The sequence below is a fragment of the Suricata suricatta genome, chromosome 10 (assembly GCF_006229205.1).
Source record: "Suricata suricatta isolate VVHF042 chromosome 10, meerkat_22Aug2017_6uvM2_HiC, whole genome shotgun sequence".
Lineage (NCBI taxonomy): Eukaryota > Metazoa > Chordata > Mammalia > Carnivora > Herpestidae > Suricata > Suricata suricatta.
In genome coordinates this window covers 73,462,421-73,482,714 of record NC_043709.1, presented here as the reverse complement: position 1 = coordinate 73,482,714, position 20,294 = coordinate 73,462,421, and the positions used below count along the sequence as shown (strand labels likewise).

General features: G+C 36.6%; 1 protein-coding gene across 2 annotated transcripts in view; it reads right to left on the bottom strand.

Annotated features, from left to right (window-relative positions):
• The window catches only part of CPNE8 (copine 8), a 222,752-nt gene that overhangs the window by 59,133 nt on the left and 143,325 nt on the right, over nucleotides 1-20,294 (bottom strand). For both annotated transcript variants that reach the window (XM_029954822.1, XM_029954823.1), the window contains exons 11-13: nucleotides 16,554-16,629; nucleotides 13,200-13,253; nucleotides 11,774-11,835 (exon numbers count right to left, since the gene is read on the bottom strand). In XM_029954822.1, the coding sequence (XP_029810682.1) occupies nucleotides 11,774-11,835; nucleotides 13,200-13,253; nucleotides 16,554-16,629 (192 nt within the window). The remainder of the gene's footprint in view (nucleotides 1-11,773; nucleotides 11,836-13,199; nucleotides 13,254-16,553; nucleotides 16,630-20,294) is intronic.

Below are 20,294 nucleotides of genomic sequence, written 5' to 3'. Positions count from 1 at the left end.
GACTTTTGTAGCTTCATAGGAGGTTGGGTGAGGATTTGGGCTTTCTTCAGAGGAAGAAAAAGTCTGTAGTTCTGTAAGTTTCTAATACATTCAATAGTCTGACAAAGTACTGACTAGGATTCAATGTTGACATGAAACTCATGTTAGAGGGACTCAGTATGTGGGATTTGCGATCCGTTTTCCTCCTTCATCTGCCAGTCAAAGAGATATGGAAAACTTGATAGATATTTGTTCTTGGTCGTGTTAGTGGTGGAGTGAAGAGTTACACAAAGACTTCAGACACACAGAGGACTGAAGGGCAGACAAAACCAAATTAATATTTATGATTCTACCCTGAGATACTTATAGTCTGAACCATTGGAAATATAGAAATCTGATTTTCCAGACCTGTAGAAGTCAATAAACCCATTTCACAGATAATAATTTATAATAATGATAATGTTACCCTAAAACAGAATCTTAGATTTCAGAGATGTCTGCAACTTTATATGAATCTCACATTGTTCTTATTAGTAGTTATTGGGTACTCAATGCCACAGATTAGAGATTCCTGAATAAATGTCTTTAGTTGCCAATTATATCAGACTTTTAATATTTAAAATTATTTCTTAGTAAGTAAGCAAAAATAAAATAACAACTGAGATAAATGTATAGGTTATAATTTTTAAACAGAGACCTCAGGGTCAACAATACAAAAGAGGCAATCAGTTTTTATTACTCTACAGTGAAACCTCCATTATAGACATTAGTCTTCTATTTAGAAAATAAACCTCTTCATGACCTCAGATCATAGAATATGTCATATGCTCCAAGAAAAGCACACTACTCTTTCACCAAAAAAAGTTCTGAAAAATAAACTTTTATTTCAGAGAACATTTGCATAAAAATTGGTTGATTTAGAGTGCATCCATCTCATCTGCTCACTGTGTACCTGAATCCGTAAACCTGATGATTACAGCTAAACAGCATTTGAGGAACTGAGATTGTGAATGAAAGTAACAAGCTAACAATGTGGCTTCACAAACAATCAGGGTTATATTTTCATGTTAATATCTACACCAACAACAACTAAAGCAATGAAGCCTAGAACACCCAATACTAAAAATTAGGCCTTTCTGTTCCTTTAAACGGGAAGATATTAAAAGACTTTGAAAACAGTTTTGTTTAGTATTTAAATATGTTCATTCTTAACTCTGCATAGTTTCTACTTAGATTCATGAGAAAACAAACAACGTTCTTATAATTTTCTATTGAGGTATTTTTTGTGAGCTGACACAAGAAGAGAGATGAAATTTTAAAGGGCAATTAAAGAACTCCTTTCTAAGAGCTTAATAATCACAAGCTGTTATTCCTACATTTTCCACACCAGTCACCTGTTTGCCTTCTTTCCCTTTCCTCATGCTCCTACACACCCAAGGGAAATATTTTACAAAATGAATGCAGAGCACAAAATGAATGCAGGAAAATCTCAACTAACTTTATTTTGGATAGCCCAGAGGTAGCCAGAGTACCAACCGTTACTCGTATTGTATATGATGATGTTTTAATTTTTTTGAAGACCTCTAGCTTTACTCATCAATGAAAGTTCAGCATAATCATAAATTAACAATAATTCCTTCTAGACTAGAAAAGATATGGTGCATAGGCCCTGAAATGATGCCACCCAAATTAGCAACAATGATGCCAACCCAAATTAGCCACGAAACAGTCCACAAACACCTGAAACCAATATTGCCATCTTCGTTAAGAGTAATTACTACAGTTCATTATAAAAACAAAAGGGAACTGAATACTTTGTTCCAATCACTTCAGAAATATCATACTCATTTGGAAATATGGTAGAGCATCTTTTCAAAAAAGCTAACCTTGATAATTCCACAAATCTTCAAATGTACTAATATGACCTCTAAAATACTACTTTGGGTTGCTTGGCTGATTGCAGCCCAAAGTGTCAGCTTACTTCATTGTTCCTCCTGTAATCACAGGACAAAGGGCCAGAACAGATGGCTAAATTAAGAAGAGTTTCATTAGCTGTGTAGTGAAGAGGACTTCAATCAAAGACCAAGATGTGAATATTGGGGAAGTTCAGCTGAAGTTCAGTTAAAGGCTGTAGCTGCCAGCTACCTTTTGGTCTGATGCGCTCAGTTGAAAATACTAAATCCTTCTAGGTAGAATTGGTGGAAGAAGGAGCAGAGGAAATGCCAAAAAAAAAAAAAAAAGAGGGGAGGGGTTTAAAACGTAGGTTTCCAATGACATGTGCTTTTACAAAAAACATCACAATCGCTAATAAACAGAGGTTTCACAAATAAAAACTGACTCAGCTCAGTCAGCTGAACGTCTGACTCTTGATTTCAGCTCAGGTCACAATCCCAGAGTTGTGGGATCAAGCCCTGCATTGGGCTTCACACTGAGCATAGAGCCTGCTTCAGGTTCTCTCTCTCTCTCTCTCTCTCTCTCTCTCTCTCTCTCTCTCTCCCTCTCTCTCTCTCCCCCTCCCTCTTCCCCCTTCCCCTGCTTGTTCTTTCTCTCTCTCTCTAAAACAGCAAACAAACAAAAAACCTGACAATGACTTATAAAATTTATTAATTCACCAAAAATAAAAAAAGGAGTGGCACTATTCGGTAAAGATATAGTAAACTTTCACATACAAATGAAAGTGTTAGGAGTGTAAATGATTATTACTACTACCCTTTCAGCAACACAATTTAGAAATATCTAACAAACTATAAAATATACATACCATTTCATTGAACAATAGTCTTCTTAGGAAATGTCCCTATAGACATGGTTAATAACATGCCTAAAAAGTATGTAACAGGATTTTAACATTGTAGCCTTGTTTATAATAGGAAAATAAAACAGATGCAACTGAAGTGTAGATCACAGAAAATTTAAAAAAACTTTAATGTTTATTTTTGAGAGAGAGACAGAGTGCAAGCAGGGGAGGAGCAGGGGAAGGGAGGAGAGAGACCGAGACACAGAATCCTAAGCCAGCTCGGGGCTCCAACACGGGGCTCGGACTCAGGGACAGCAAGATTGTGACCTGAGTCGAAGTTGAACGCTTAACTGACTCAGGCATCCAGTTGCCCCAATCACAGAAAAATTTTAATCTAAATTATGTACATCCACATAATGGAAAACTGTTAAAATAAAGTAGATTATGTAAGTACTGACATAGATATGTATATTTATATATACATAATATATTTAAATGAACAAAATTTACACTATAGAATATTGTACACAGTGTTATTCCCATGTTACAAAAAATAATTGTGTTTGGGAATAAACAAACATCTAACTATGATTCTCTCTAGAAGGTATGATCACAGAGGATCTAACTTCATACTAAATTATGTTCATTTTACCTAATTTTCCTTTTTATCATTCTTATTTTATGTTTATTATGTGGAACAAATATTTTTATGCCTAAAAATTGGGAGACACAATGTTTCTTTCCCCAAAACCTGAATATAAAACACTAATAGAATAAGACAAAATAAAAGTATATTATTATTTTTGAAAAAAATAATGAAGAATATCAAATAAAACCAAGGTGTTTAACAGTTTTCAGAATTTCAGGTGTAAGAAATTAGAAATTCTGATCTATGTTCACAAAAGTCAGTAGGCCATTTACTGAAACTATACAAAAATAACTGTCAATTATCATAATTTTCCTAATTTAAAATGAATGCAGCTCATTATACTCTATGTTACTATTATTCAGAAATTTTTTGTAGTTATGTGTCTGCTTTTTGTAGGATTTCCCTCTACTGCAGTGCAGTGTCTACCTGGAGGCTGAGTTTCTTAATAGCAAGGGCGAAAGCCCAAAATGTTTTAATGTCTAAGCAGGTGGGGAAAAAAAAGACAGAAAAATCTATGAAGAAAAATGAAAATAATGTACTGAAATATTTGTACTTGTACTTGGTTTTCATAGTGGTGTTTTCCTTTAAAATTACTATAATTTGTTATTTTCATACCAATAGAGATTTTTAAGAAAGTTACGAACATGGAACTTTACTCCTCATTTCTCATAATCAGAACCCACCAGGTATTCTATGAAGTAAATACCATGATCAATCCCCATAACTCACAGTTAAATGAAGTTTAAATCTTCATAAATATCAAAGAATAAGATTCTTAAATATTCTGCGGGTCAAGGGATCACTTTCCTTTAGGCTATATAAACTATATTTTTGACTGATATCAATTAGATCATAAATATTAGATATATACAGACTAACAGTTAAGCAAATGAGCTTCTTTTAATGATTTTTAGAAAAAGAGAAAATTATCAATGAAAATGTTACTCATGAGAGAAAGAGGGAGGAGAAAGTAAGTGAGCACCAGGGGAGAGGCCAAAGGAAAGATGACTAAAGTTAATTCCCAAGAGGCATTTAGCTCAGGGCTTGACACATAAGTAGTCAAAAGACGATAGCTATTATTATATGCAAATTATATTGTATAGTACATTGATAGGTTAGAGAAGTCTTTTATAAGAATATGAATAATAACTTCAGAGAACTAGAAAGTAAATATCATTAAGGCCATGAAAGAGCTGGAAAATCTTGTTGAATGCCATCATTTGACAGGTAAACTATAGAACTACAGAGACTCATGTAAACTATAGGAAACTGAAATTTGGTTATATGATATTATTTGTCTGCCATTATATGTCATGAGGAGTGTCATTTTAAAGCCACATCACGATATCATTAATAAAAGTCAGAATTTATATTCTTTGCTCAATTGCTTAAGGAGTACTCAAGAGCAAAGACACATAAGGACAGAATATAATAATTATTTTGTGTGTTCATTTGCATTTTATTATCAAAAGAAACAGTATATTAACAACTCCATATTACATATATGACAAATAATAATAGGTTAAACGTATAATTGCAATATATTTAAAAGATAATACATTTAACATAGATACATACATCTAAAGATAATATACCTAAATAATATTTTAATGTTCTGTTTAGATAATATATTCATATAGAAATTACTATAAGTCCAGTTAGATTGATTATGTAGTGAAATTCAAACTTTATTTTCTCTGGCCCCATTTGTAAATGAAAAATGGGTTCTTATAAAGGTCTCAGGGAGACAAGATTAGAACAAAGTATACCTCATAAGTTGGGACTCCATTTATATACAGACCACTGGCAGAAAAAGGTCACTAATATTTCTTCCAGAACAGGGAATACTGTACATTGGAAGTGTGTAAACCAAAAATAAATAAATAAATGAAGTAAAAAATCTTGGAGGTTATAAGCGGCAGAAAAATATGATGCTCTGATATAGTCAAGACCATCATGTGTCTAGATATTGTAGAAAACCTATTTGGCCTAATTAGTCCTAAGGACCCTCAAAAGGAGAATATGCGGGGCGCCTGGGTGGCACAGTCGGTTGAGCATCCGGCTTCGGCTCAGGTCATGATCTCACAGTTCGTGGGTTCGAGCCCCACGTTGGGCTCTGTGCTGACAGCTCAGAGCCTGGAGCCTGCTTCAGGTTCTATGTCTCCCTCTCTCTCTGACCCTCCCCTGCTCATGCTGTCTCTCTCTGTCTCTCAAAAATAAAAATTAATTAAAAAAAGGAAAATATGCACAACCAGTAAAAGAGATTTATTGGTAACAGATTTTGAAAATGTCTTTTACTAGTAGACTCACATCAAAGAATTAGTAGATTGGCACTACTGACAAAACATTCAGGGAGTTTCCTTCATACACATACATGTTTCACATGCTCACAAAGTAAAAACAAAAAAAAATAAAAAGAAAATTTTAACATTTAAAACTTCAGATCATTATTTCAACACACAAATAGTAGCCAGACATAGCAAGCCCTTTTTTAATCTTATAAAGAGAATGTTAAGGAATGTCGATCGTTTTACCATCCTTTTTTAATCAACTATTATTTATAACTACTAAGGTGTTTACTTATACACGAATCTATTTTTTTTAATGTTTATTTATTTTTGAGAAAGAGAGAGTGAGTGAGGGGCAGAGAGAGAGGGAGACACAGAATCCAAAGCAGGCTCCAGGCTCTGAGCTGTCAGCACAGAGCCCAATGCAGGTCTTGAACCCAGCTCATGACCTGAACCCAAGTTGGATGCTCAACCAAATAAGCCACCCAGGAATCTATTTTTTAATGTTTTACTTGAGAAAAGCGGGGAGAGGGCCAAAGACAGAGGGGGACAGAGGATCTGAAGCAGGCTCCAGGCTCTGTGCTGACAGCAATGAGCCTGATGTGGGGCTCAAACTCATGAACCATGAGATTATGACCTAAGCCAAAGTTGGACACTCAACCAAGCCACTCAGGCAGTGCTACAGGAATTTTTTTTTTTTTATGACAAATTCAACTTTCTATTTTCCCATCTTCCAAAGATAAATATATGCATAGGCATTGGAATACTAAAGAGAGTTGGCAATGAGGAAGAAAAGGGGCCAGGGAAGGGCTGACAACTCTGACTCCATCTTGCAACTCCTACCATTTTGTGGAGTTCTTGGAATGGCAGCTACTTCCTGTACACATGATAAACATCTTGAGGTTCAGATATCTGGAAAGTAACTTTCCCTGTCCCACAATATTGAACAAAAGAGGTCAACTAATCACTGAGCAATCTGAAATTTCACCATCATTGTGATTTTAAGCTCTAAAAGCACCACCTTCCCTTGATCTCTTCAGACAGGCACACCAACTGAGTTGGGCTGTCCTTCTCAGTTTGTAAACCTAAATAAAGATGCGTCTCCCTTTTCCTTGCTCATAGGCTCGCTCTGGAAGTTATTCATTAACAACGGGCGATAAGGACGGGATGTGAAGCAACCTCCCAGGTACCTCCTGTGAACCTCTGGACCTGCCAAAGCATGCACTGAAGCCCCTTGTTGCTTCTCTTCCTGTGGTTTCTTATAATCCCAGGAGGTGAGTAAGATACAGTCCTCTCGCCTCTCCAACCTTGGTAGAGGTCAGGAGTCTTTTCTTTCAGGAGATTTCCTCACTTCAGAACTGTTAGCAATTCAGGGAGGGATTCTTCCAATATAAAAAGGGTACCAATCTGTCAGAAAGGGCTCTTGCCGATCCGCTCTCACCCCCCCCCGCCCCCAGCTGGTTTTATGTATAAAAACCACGGCCCAGGGAGCTGTATGTATATTTGTCTCAGACTGGGTTCAAATTCCTGAAGATGATTTAAAACTTTGCTGGCCTCCTTGAGGCACCTTTTGATGTCCCTAAATTGCCATATTTAAGAGCGGAACTGTAGAGGCACAGGTATCCTGCTTCACAAAATCAATAGGAAGCCCATTTTAATTGGTACTTAGAAGTTTCTAAAAGAACCAATGACTTATTCAGAGCCTCTTGAAAATCAAAGTTGAAGTTACCGGCCCTAGTCCCGATAATTGGGTCCTTTCTTTCACCTCCTGGTGCAAAACAGAACGTTTCCTCCCCTCTCCCCAATTCAAAACAGTTTACCTGACAACTAACATCGACTATCCATGGCTATAATCCAGGCCCTTCTGACCTTTACCATCTAGTATGCCTGCTTCTTGGACCTACACAGGCTCAAGAACAGATGGATAAATCTGGATGGAAAGATTCCCCATGGGATTTTGAACTTTTTATAAGACCCTAGAAAAAACTTCTAAAATAGCTGCAAATTGAAAAAAAAAAAAAGAAAAGAAAAAAAAGGCTGTAAATTTAATCAAAGTGATTCCCTATATTTGGCTACTTACAACAAATTAGAAAGCAATACAAAAAAAATTCAAAAAAAGAAAAAACTTGTTTCAGAGTTTTTTTGATTATTCAAAAAAATTGTCTAAGACTCTAGAATCCCTATTTGGATAAAAGAACAACCAAGTTGTTTAATTCAGTGCTTCTAGAGGGCCTCCTTGATTCAGTCTCAACTCTGGTCAAATACAGTGACCTCAACTGGGAGATCAAAACTCTTTATACCCTTGTCACCACCGCTAAAAGATTGGCAAAAACTGTCAAAAGAGAAAAAGAAAGATAAGTGAAAAGACTTTTGAGCTGTCAAAACCAAATGATTAAGTTTATGTCTTTCCAAATAGCAAACCCCAAAATCCATGCCACAAGTTAAAACATCCAGCTCAACTGATTAAACCTCTTCATTTTGCTAAACCCCTAGACATTTCCACAAGGAATGCCTGAAATATAAAAGATGTGTCCAAAAGAATCCACAATTTTAAACACAATTCCCTTATCAGATTAGGGATGCTCTGAGTACAAAGGGGACTTTTTCTCTTTCTCCTAGCAAACACCACAGGAGAAATTCCTATAATGATTCAAAATGAAGACCATTTCATTCTCATAGACGCAGTCAGTCCTCTTTCTATTTTCCAATCCCTGCCTTGGAGTAGAAAAGCATTTACCATGATCAGGGTCACTAATCAGCCACACAAAGGAAAAAGGAAATGTTTTCAGATCTGCCTTCTCAATCTTCAGAATTCCCAATTCTACCTATTTGCCAAATACTACCCCCAGGTCAGTTCACTGCTCTCCCATTCCTAAAGTCACTTCATCAATTATGGGCAACTTCTCCTACCAATATAGGACACATAATTTCAGTCTCCCCAATAACCGTTCAAATTGATCCACCAAAGCCTTTATCCAATATTAAGCAGTATTTGTCAGGCCCTATGGCCACTAAAGGAATTTCCTATTATTCAAGATTTTCTCAACTAAGGATTGATCATGCTCTTGCAATATTCCCATTCTGTCAATTAAAAATCCCATAACAGAGGATGGCATTTTGTTCAAGACCATGGGGCAGTTAACACTATACCCCTTCACCCTGTTGCTGACATCCCCACCCTCCTTTCTAATATGCACATTAAAACAACTTCTTTTTCTGTTATTGACCTATGCAGTGCCTTTTTCAACATTTTCATAGACCCCCAGAGTCATTATCCTTTTGCTTTTACATGGAACAATCAACAATACACTTGTACAGCCCTACCCCCAGGGACATACCAGAAGCCCTATTTCTCTCAAACCTTCCATGCTGACCTGAAAGATTTTAATTTCCCTGGGAAATCTGTACTATTACAATATAAACAATTTTATGTACCCCCACCCTAAAGACCTCTCTCACTGCCACTAAATATCTTCTTCAACAATTAGCCAACAAAGGACACAAAGTATCCAAAGATAAATTACAATTCTGCTCTGACACTGTCAAATTCCTAGTCCACCTTTTAACACCAGACGGGCTAAAAATAGAACCAGACAATTACTACCATCACCCAGTTCCCTCAACCTCAGAGTAAAAGACAATAATGAGGTTTCTGGACCTTACTGGATACTATCACCTTTGGATTCCCCATCATCAACAGCACCACTCTGAACAATAAAACGTGAGCAACTGAATTTCGGTGTGGTTCTGAAGGGTATGTTTTTATCTTTGGCAGCCCTCTTAATTATCTGTCCTATATGGGAAACCCTTATGGAACAACTAACCAAGCCTTAGATTTCAAATATATTAATAATACCTGGGTCACCAGACACTATACTCTAGGATTCATGTAGCTCAATCTGTCTACCCTACCTACAACTCCACTGCCCCTCATAGAACCTAAAGGCCCTAGGTATAATAGTTGTTGAAAATGGATTGGCCAAAGGCATGCTGCCCCCCTGGTGAGGACTTCCTTATCATAAAGCCACCCTGCGTAATTTCACAGACGTTCTATAGGAATTATCCCACAACACTGCTTCTGCCCTACAAAATTTACAACTATCCTGGGACTCTCTTGCTTCAGTAGTACTAGACAATCAAATTGCACTTGACTACTGGTTGGTAGAACAAGGGGGTGTCTGTTATGTTGCTAATTATCTCTTGTTACTACTGGATAAATACTTTGTTCAACATGGAATTAGAAATTTAAAAAAATTCACACAGGACTCTTGGCTTCACAATATCAATAAACCCACTTCCAATGAATTAAAAGCTGCCTACCATTATTCAATCTCTTTAGTTGGATGCCTCACAAAATAGGAAACATCTTTAAATCTGGACTACAATACTGAATGAGACTATTAATTTCTGGATTAAATATTTGGTTGCTGTATAAAATATGTTTTGCTTGTTTCCAGAGCTGCCTCTCTTCTCCTCTTCCACTTCCAAGCTAAATTATGATGATTGAAGTTTCTATGTAGACTGCTCCAACTATACCCCTATGCCCCCTATGAAAGACTGATAGAACCAAGGCAGACAAGCACGTGAGCAACAAGGAACTCTACCATAATGATCAAGGCCATGTTTTATACAACAGTGATCAAAAGGGGGAAATGAAGAGGCGAAGGAACAGTTGACAACTCTGACTCCATCTTGCAACTGTCACCAATTTGGGAGGTCCCAGAGAAGCCACTTCCTGGAATCATGATCATCATTTTCAGGTTTAGACACCTGGAAAATTTCCCCCCAACCCACAATACTGAGCAAATGATACCAACTGAAATTTTTCCCTCATTGTGGTTTGAAGCTTCAGAAACACCACCTCCTCTCATCCTTTTTGGACGAGCACACCAACTGAGTTGGGTTTTCCTTCTGGTTTGTAAACCTGTGTAGAGACCCACATCCTTTCTGCTTACTCACAGGCTCACTCTTGAAGGTTTTCTTTAACAGCAAACCTTTTTTTCTACTTTAGTACGTTTTCCTTTAACTCTATTGAAACAACCACCATAGCTTCTGAGTCTGTGCAGCCAGGTGGCAGGTTGCAAGATGTCCATATATAGCACTGGTTCTCCGCTTAACTAAGTATAGTTTTTGGGGTTTGTTTGTTTGTTTGTTTCCCTAAGAGCAAAAAGGTCAAGCTCTCTGTTTTTTGGGGGAACTCTTTGTTCCTTTGACCTCCTCATCCCTTTCCTCTGCCTCATGGCATTCTATCTGTGACTGGTGTTAGAAAAAAAAAAAGATTGTTAAAGCATAATTAGGAAGAGGTTTACATGAATGCTGTCTCTGGTTGCTGTTATTTGTCATGAAGTTACTAAACACATTCAAATTTACCTCTCACCATTTTTGTACATTGTAAATATAGGTAGTAGCAAGGAAATTACAATATGTGGACATTTTAGTCTGTATGGTAATGGATGATTGTTTTCTATCTCTGGGGATGTTTGGTTATAAAAAGTAGGGACAACTAGGTTAAAAATAGGAACAAATTTTTTTTAAAAAAACCCTCCTCATTCACTAGGGTATAAGAATCCATAATATATTACCAACATAGACCCTGTCTGGACTCTGGAAAATTTCAAGAATGGTTACAACAACAATTTTTTTTTCTGAAATGTATTCTTGTCTGGAAGCCTAGGGAGCAATTAAGTAACTATTCACTATTCATTTCCACATTATAATTTTATGACAAGATACATTCTTTAACATTCTGGAGCTCAAATATACGTTACAACAAGCCCTTAAGCTTTTCTTCTATTTCAAAAATAATAAAAAGTGCCTATAAAAAGTCCCATATGTTAGGCAAGTGAAAATATTCTCTGAAAGTACATATAATAGCTTTATCTGCAACTATTCTTAACACAATAAAGTTTTTTTCTCTTGATCCAAGGAAGTTACAATTTTTCCCCAAAAGTAATAGCTCTTTGTGTTTATCTCCTTAAGTCTACAACAGAAGTGCAAAAAGGCTGCCATCAAACTATATTAAAGTTTATCATTTCAGTTACTTGTTACCTACTGGTAGAAATTCCTAGACACAATGAAAGAAATGGTCAAGCAATGAGACAAATTCAGAGAATGACTTACCCTCCTTTAATATAGTCAAGGAATGAAACTTCTGTTTCTACCAAAAAAGAGAGCAAGGTTACCTGAAAAAGAAAAAAAAAGAAAAACAAGGCAGAATTACCTGCTGATATTAACTGAAACCCTAAATGAGCTTTATTCTAACTACTTGGAGAGGAACTCATATTTCATATTAGAGAGGCGCGTTACATTTTGAAAATCAATAATGATATTATTCTTTATTAAAATCCATCAGGACTGACTGCTCTTACATGTAAAATTTTTCAGAAGGAAAAGGGCCAAAAAATTAACTAACTTCTTTCTACGATCAGTTTACTTCCTTTGAAGAACAGCATGAAAATTATTTACAATAATTACAATGATGTTACTTCCCATTTTAGATAAAAGGAAAGATGAAAGGAGTTGAAACATAGTTAAAAGTAAAAAAATCAGAATCAGTGAGTTAAACCTTATGAGAGGAAATGCGTGTTTTTGTCACGGCCCTGTAATAGGGCTATCTCATATTTTAAGTGTCTTACAGTATAGAAATCTTGAAGAGAACTTAGATTTTGCTTCTTCTAAGAAAATGTAATCTGAAGACAACATCTTCAGTACATTAGAAATGTCACAGACATGAAAAGAACAGCAGATGTAATATGGTCAATAATATTGTAATATGGTTGTATGGTGACATCCAAGGACTGCACTTACTGCGGTGAGCACAGAATAATGGCCAGAATTATGAACCACTTGAAATCATAAGGTTGTGTGCTAATTATACTACAGTGGGCGGGGGTGGGGGATGGGGAGGGAAGGCATACTCGAATTCTCCCCAAAAAAAGGAATAGGATAATTTTGAGGTTTTTCACAATTTTAAGATACTTTCATCTTTACACTTTCCTGTTCTGTTTTAGACCAACATCCTACAAGGAGAGAATTTTAACACACTATAAACAAGTACTTTCACATGCCATGAGTCTTCATAGTTAAGTGTAGCCTGTAAGGACTATAGTATTTCTTACTAACACTTAGACTTTTTCATACCCACGTGACTCTCTCTAGTGTGATTCCACTCAATGAAGATTTCATAACGAAACTTCAGCTTCCCACAGAGACCACATTATCCTGAGGACAACTTACAGGAAGCTGGGTCACTACTTTTTATAAGGTATTCTCCATTACAATCATTCCCACAGCAAGTTCATTTTTCTATTATACACCTTCATATTAAAATCCTAGGTTAAATTGAAAACAAACAGACAAACAAACATACTCCCATTCACTAGGGTATAAGAATCCATAATATACTACACTACCAAGACAGGCCCTGTCTAGATTTTGGGAAATTTCAAGAGCTTAGTCTTTAGTTCTATTTGATGTAAATGTTACAGTTTTTTTCTTTAAACTCATTTATTTGACTCTTTAATGAATAACATAAGATTTGACTTACTGTTCCTGAATTAGTGTATTTTTTCTTTTTTCCTTTCTTTTTGGGATTCACCACCTTGAAAGCAGATAAAACAATTACAATGTGTTAGGATTTATATATACCATACATAGGATTTAAGCATGCAAAATGCATAGTTCAAACTGCTGCCTTCACTGTTGATGCATTTATTCATTTACAAATGCCTTTACCATGACTCCTGGACAGTCCTTCAGCCAAAATTTCTCTACAAAATTTACTCATGACTCTCTTCTTTAAAAAAATTTTTTTCAGTAATATTCTTTTCAATCACTTTATGCATTAATTACCCTTATCCATCTGGATCTTCTTTCAAAAGAGACCTTTACTATGCTAGATCCTAAATAATAATGACTGCTTTGTAGTAAACTATGTATAGCTAAAAAAGAATATAGGCAAGAGACATAAATTTGTTACTAGGTTAAAAGCACTAACATGGCAAATCACCCAACTATGTGCATATATATGAGGGCTCGGTTACTTTTTGCTGTCAGTGTCCGTATTTTCCACCAGACACCCAGGATGTGTAGTCATTGGTAGAGGTCTCGGTTGGGGACCTAAGATTTAATTTTTGACCATTTATTCCACAAGGAAATATTCTTGCACTCCTATGTGATACAAGACACCAAGAACATAGAGAATATGAAGAGGAGTAAAATCTGTCGATTTAATAGAATAAATAAAACAAGTAAGTGCCTTATGAGAAGATCCTTCAGCACATCCCAATCCAAAATACACAGGGAACATTTTGACAGGTAAAGAAAGTTAAAAGAATTTATGAATAAGTAATATTTGAACTAAATGTTATTAATTTAAACAAAGGCTACAATGAAAAAGGAAAGACACAACATTTAAGAAAGAGCAAGAATAATTGGCCCAGGTTGGCTGGGGCAGAGCAAATATGTGTTATAGCAATGAACCTGAGGCCTGCAGGTACATGAAGCCTGCAGCTGACACTCCTGTCTGCATGTCTGGAGAGCCTGAAAGCTCTTTGCAAGCTTAGAGATCCCCAAAGGGCTCTATACTTTGCTCCAGCCCCTTCACAGCTGCAGTCCACCAACAATAGTCCTATGGGTCCAGGGTCTCAGTAAGAAACAATCCTGTCTGCAGTTGTCCAGACCCTGAAAGGGCCCAATAGTTAGTTCCAGCTCCTTCCAGCTATGGTTTGTGAGCAATATTGCTGGCACAAGGACCCAGCAGGGGACACTCATGTCTGTACCTCAGGAGATCATGAAATATCCTTATATTTATTTGGCCTCAGCCCCTCTGACCTTGGTCAGGAAGCAAGCTAGCCTACCCAGGGACCTGGTGGGAGGAGACAGACCCATCTGTACCCCCAGGTCTACAAGCCAGTCTTGGCTATGGTACCTGAAACAGCCATGGGACCCAGTGGCTGACCACCTTAGGCATGGTCCAGAGCCAGTACTGTTTAGGGACCTGTCCAGTGATCAGACAGGAGTTCTCCAAGAGCCTTGGCAGGAGTCATGCACATCCACACACTTAGTAATAAGCCGCCTGACTGAGGACCCTTGTATGCCCTGAAGCCAGCCTACTGAATAAAGTATTAGAGTCTCATCCACCCAGGGACCGGACAGAATCCATGCCCATTCAAGACTCTGATAAAAGCACCTCCAACCATAGATACGACTGCAGACCTAACAGGTTCAAAAGCAGCTCCAACCCAGCATGACTGTGGTTCTGGAGGTAATCCCATCTGGTCAGGAACTGACAAGAGGTCTTTATCTGCCAAAACCAGTCTGTAAAGTTGTAGAGGGGGTTTAAAAGCTTGGGTTTTGCTGGAGATCTAAATTTTTTTTCATGTTTTTGTTTATTTTGAGAGAGAGAGAGAGACAGCACGAGCAGGGGAGGGGCAGAGAGAGAGGGAGGTACAGAATCTGAAGCAGGCTCCAGGCTCTGAGCTGTCTGTCAGCACAGAGCCAGATGTGGGGGGCGGGGGGGGCGGTTTGCTGGAGATCTAGAAGCCCAAGGGTAGGTGGGGGACATAGGCATCGATATAAGTACAACCTGTCTTATTATACAACCTATATTACTTTCACTGCCTGTGTAGAGCGTTAATCGTCCTTCCTTGGAAGACCCAGATAGAAAAGTTGATCCTTATCCCATCTTTGCTCTTGTCTCTGAAGTGTGCTCTATAATATTTCATACTCTACTATGTAAAATACTATACAGTATATAGCAGTTAACAGAACACACCAGGGGCGCCTGGGTGACTAAGTCAGTTAAGCATCCAACTTCGGCTCAGGTAACGATCTCACGGTTTATGAGTTCGAGCCCTGCATCAGGCTCTGTGCTGACAGCTCAGAGCCTAAAGCCAGGAGCCTACTTCAGATTCTGTGTCTCCCCCTCTATCTGCTCCTTCCTCACTTAGGCTCTCTCTCTCAAGAATAAATAAACATTTAAAAAGATTTTTCTTAAATTAAAAAATATATTTCATGTATTTGTCTCCCATAAGACACTGAAATTTTTAATAATTTATATATCTCCAGGGCCTTGGGGAATGTGGAATATAAGAGCCATGTGATTAACAGTTTTATAAGTGAATGAATGAAATGCTACTGCTGTAGAAGGAAAGTGCTCCACTCTTAACTTAAAAGAGGGTACAATTTTAGTGTCAATCCAGCAGGGAGAGTTATCATTATTGACTAATACTAAAATATTCTCCTTTCCTATTAATGTTTGTTAAATAAAAAAATTATAGAGAATGTACAGGTAGCTTAGCTCAAGTATTAACAGTGCCAAAATATACCATGTGCTCAATACATATCCGGTAGCTAAGTGGCAAGGTAGGTTTAAGGCAGAAATAACTACTGCGCTTGCCTTAATAACTTGGATTTCTTTAATGACTGAATCATACCTTGTCATTCCCTTCAGTCATCAACTAAACAACAGGGAAGTTGCTCAATCATACTAAACAGACCACACAGTTCATTTTATAACACCATGTTGACATACTGAAAATGCATATTTTTCTCATTTTATTAAAACGGTTTGGGGGAGGAGGTTGGTAGGAAGGCAAAACACAAAGAGTGAGGTTTACAAAAAAATGAACTTGCATTCGTATTGAATTTTTAAAAATAATAAAAAGCTTCATAGGCAAGAGTTTTTAAATTTCTCAAAATAGAGTTAAAAGATCATGGAACTTTAACAGAAATAACATCATTCAGTCTCAGAAACAAGTCTGTTCAGTAAGCCTAAAGACTCTTACATATATTAGTACTTAGTTAACCTTTGCCAATTGTCCTTTACAAAATCTATACTTTCAAAGCATAATTTTACTTATTCCAGAGGAAAATAATAATAGAATAAAATTCCTCTTACCTCATATACATTGAATTGTGATTGTCCTCTAGAAAGTTCCCTATAGCTTGTTGTAAATTCTCCAATGAAATCATGACTAAAATTAAGGGCAAAATATATAGGGTTAGCTTTCAAACATTTATGAATTACATCTTAAAACTTTTTGCAAATGCATGTTTAATCATGAAAAAATTACTATGAGCATAACTTAATAACATATTTTAAAAGAGAACCCATACATAATGTCATTGTTCTTTAACCCCAAACTACATATGCACACTCAAAAATTAAATTTTGTTAGTATTCAAATAATACACAATTTATCTCAATTTGATTAATATTTATCAAATATTAATTTGAATATTAATATTTCAAATGGTATTTTAGTTTAATTACTCATACCTCAGACATTTCATCATCTATGCTATCAAAATGATTAATAATTTATTAAAATAGGATTAAGGTTTAAGACACTCAAGACATTATTCTTTACATCAATAATCACAAATACAATATATAAAAACCCCTTTTACTTCCTTTTGACCAGGATGTAATAGGACATTATTTTTCAAGAGTATTCCCATATTAACATGGATAACAGTCACCAAACTTCATTTTCAATAATAATAGTTTAAAAGTACATTGTTAATATCCACATATTTATTCTGAGTTTTTTCACCTTGAACCAATCATCACTGCCTTCTCAGAAAGCAGGCCTTAGACAGGTGCCTTCTCAGTTGAGCTGGGGAGGCACAGGGATTGACTAAACATGTGTTAGTTATCACTATAAAATCCCTGTCCGTGTGACTACTAAAGTTTACCTAGCAAAGTAAAAAACATGTTATGCATTCAGTAGTTTAGAGGGGACCTGTATTCTGCTACTCTGTAATTTGAACACACACTGCTAAGAAATGCTGGCTTTCGTAAAATGGTGAAATGTAATGCAACAGAGGAAGATGATAAAGATGGTAGGAACTAAACGGGTATAACAAACCATGAGGGATGTCTCTGCTATTTATATCAGAGAATTTAAGCTTGGCCCATTCATTTTGCAAATGCAAGGTGTTCATTATCACTAATATAAATATATTTCCCAAAACTCCAGGGAGGGTTAATGCTTAGTTGTGAATAAACCAAAATCCATCATCTTCCATAGACCTGATGACCAGTGACAAACAACAAATAAGTTGCTATCTAGCCAGCCCCAACACTGATTTCTAAAGATAGCATTTAGAAGAAAAAACTAGTTGTCATTAATTTCAGTAGTTTTTGCAATGGGAAATGCTTTATAACATTATTTAAAAGAGAGCTCATTTAGATTCCAGCCTCTCAGTTCTCCCCTATGTCAAAGATCTTGCACACACATCAGAGTATTCTAAATGGGACATTCTTCTTTTTACCAGTACCACCCTGACCCCTTCTGGATTTAACTTCTAGAAGCAGATCCACACACATCAAAATGTGAAAGGAAAGAGGGCTGGAAACAATGGTAAATGTATTTGTATTTATGAACCCAATCTCCTAGAACTCACTCATTGAAGTTATACAGGGAAAATTATAAAATAGTACTTTAGAGCCACATATTTCTAATAAGTGAAATAATTCTCTTTGACCTTCAGAAGCAGAATCTCATAACCTTGGTATCTTTCACTGTGACCTTAAAAACTGAGTTATGGAGATTCTGTTTAGAATCTATCCTCCTCCATTGTTGTGCGTGTTTCAAATATCTTAAGAGTCATGGAGACAGGGAGGCCTGGGTGGCTCGGTTGGTTAAGCCTTTTTCTTCAGCTCAGGTCATGATCTCATGATTCATGGGTTCAAGCCCTGCATGAGGTCTGTGCTGCTAGTGCAGAGCCTGGAGCCTGCTTCAGTTTCTCTGTCTCCCTCTCTTTCTCTGCCCCTCACCCGCTCACACTCTTTTTCTCTTTCTTTCTCTCAAGAAGTAAATAAACATTAAAAAAAATTTTTTTTAAGTCATGGAGATAAACCATTATATTAGAGCACTTGAAGCACAATGCTTTGGTTTTGATAACTGTGGGCAAGCCTTATATAACAGAGTTTACCACACTAGTGGTGGGAACTTAACATAGAGAGCTTAAAATAAAGTCGAGATCACTTAAGTCCATATGGTAGTTTTCTGACTATGGTAATCATTTGGTTAATTGTTTAAATTCAATATTCAGCTATCACTATTAACACTAAATTCCTACCACTCAACACTAATCAAAAACTTGGTAGAGAGAAACAATATTTACTGATTTCAACTAAATACAACTACTGAATCAAGTCTCAAGAACATGTAATACCCATTTTGATAAAGTAAGTCCAGCAGAGTGGCAAATCTGGACCTAATTGCAATGGTCAAGTTTATCATATGGCACATTGATGCACCCCTGTTGAAGTCATTATGGAGCTCTCTAAGAAGCAATTTTCTACTATTTTATTCTGCTTTGTTTCAGTAAATTTGTTACTCTCTACAGAATTCAATGATGAACAATGAGGTACAATTCTCTAGGGCCTTAATGCTATGAATCTGCTTACATTTGTGTTTCCTATTCTGAAATGATCCTGTTTATTATGAAATGGAGATTCTCTCCCGTGCATCAGCTGTTAGAGGGCTTACACCCAGATCTATGGCCATTTCTTGCAGGATATGTCCTCATGACATGCTGTCCTCTACAGACTTTTCAGATTTCTTACCCTAATTTTCCCTTTGCTTCAATTTCCTCGCCCAGTTTATAGTTCACCATGTCTTATTACATGTATCTCTGTAAATTACCTTGGATATTTTCAGAGTAAGACAGGACATAAATAAGTGAAAGAATGAATAAAACATTTGCTCCTCCACTTCTGAACCTTGTTCAAGATTATCATTTTGAATAAAACACTGAATTTGCATGTCATATAAATGCAATGCTAAGATGTGTCGTAGAGGAGAAAATGTATGGTGTCACAAATGGCATTTCAGCTTCAGGACAATAATTCTGTGAGATAAAGAAAACACATAATTGTATCTATTCAAACCCAGAAAAATGGATGACCAAGAAATGAGAATTTGTTGAAAGGTCATCAACATAAGGCATAAAAGGAGGTAGCAGTAAACTTGCCAAACCTAGATATAAAGTGCTTGGTCTCCAAATTCCAAAGAACTTGGGTGGATAAGTAGACTCATTCCCAGGTCAATTTTGTCATAGATCTTTTGGAATACATGGAAATTTTTATTATCTTTGTCTTGTAACTTGTCTTACTTCAAAAAGTGTTCATTGAATATTTAGGAGAAAGCATGAGGAGAGGGAAGCGTGGGGCAGGAGGAGCACCCCAGCCAAGAAAATTGTGCATGCGTTAGGGATGCTCTAGGAGAATAGCTGTGGAAGGGCTAACTCATGAAACAAACCAAAGTACACATGGCGGAGAGTCCCAAATCACACTGAGTAGGGAAATAAAATAAACAAGTCACAACAAGACAGACCAAGGGACACCATTAAAAGAATACTTCCTGAATGGACAGGCCTTGGACAGTCTATGAGCCTCCTTAAATATAGCAGTACTCATAGGTGCAGAGTGCATAACAAGCTTTTAAAACTCACAAGAGACAGAAAGCTAGCCAAAATGATGAAACAGAAAAACTCTCCTCAAAAGAACTTCCAGGAGGAAGTGACAGCTACAGAATTGGTCAAAAGAGATATTAAGCAACATAACTGGCCAAAAATTTAGAACAATGGTCATAAAATTAATCACTGGGCTTGAAAAAGGCATAGGAGA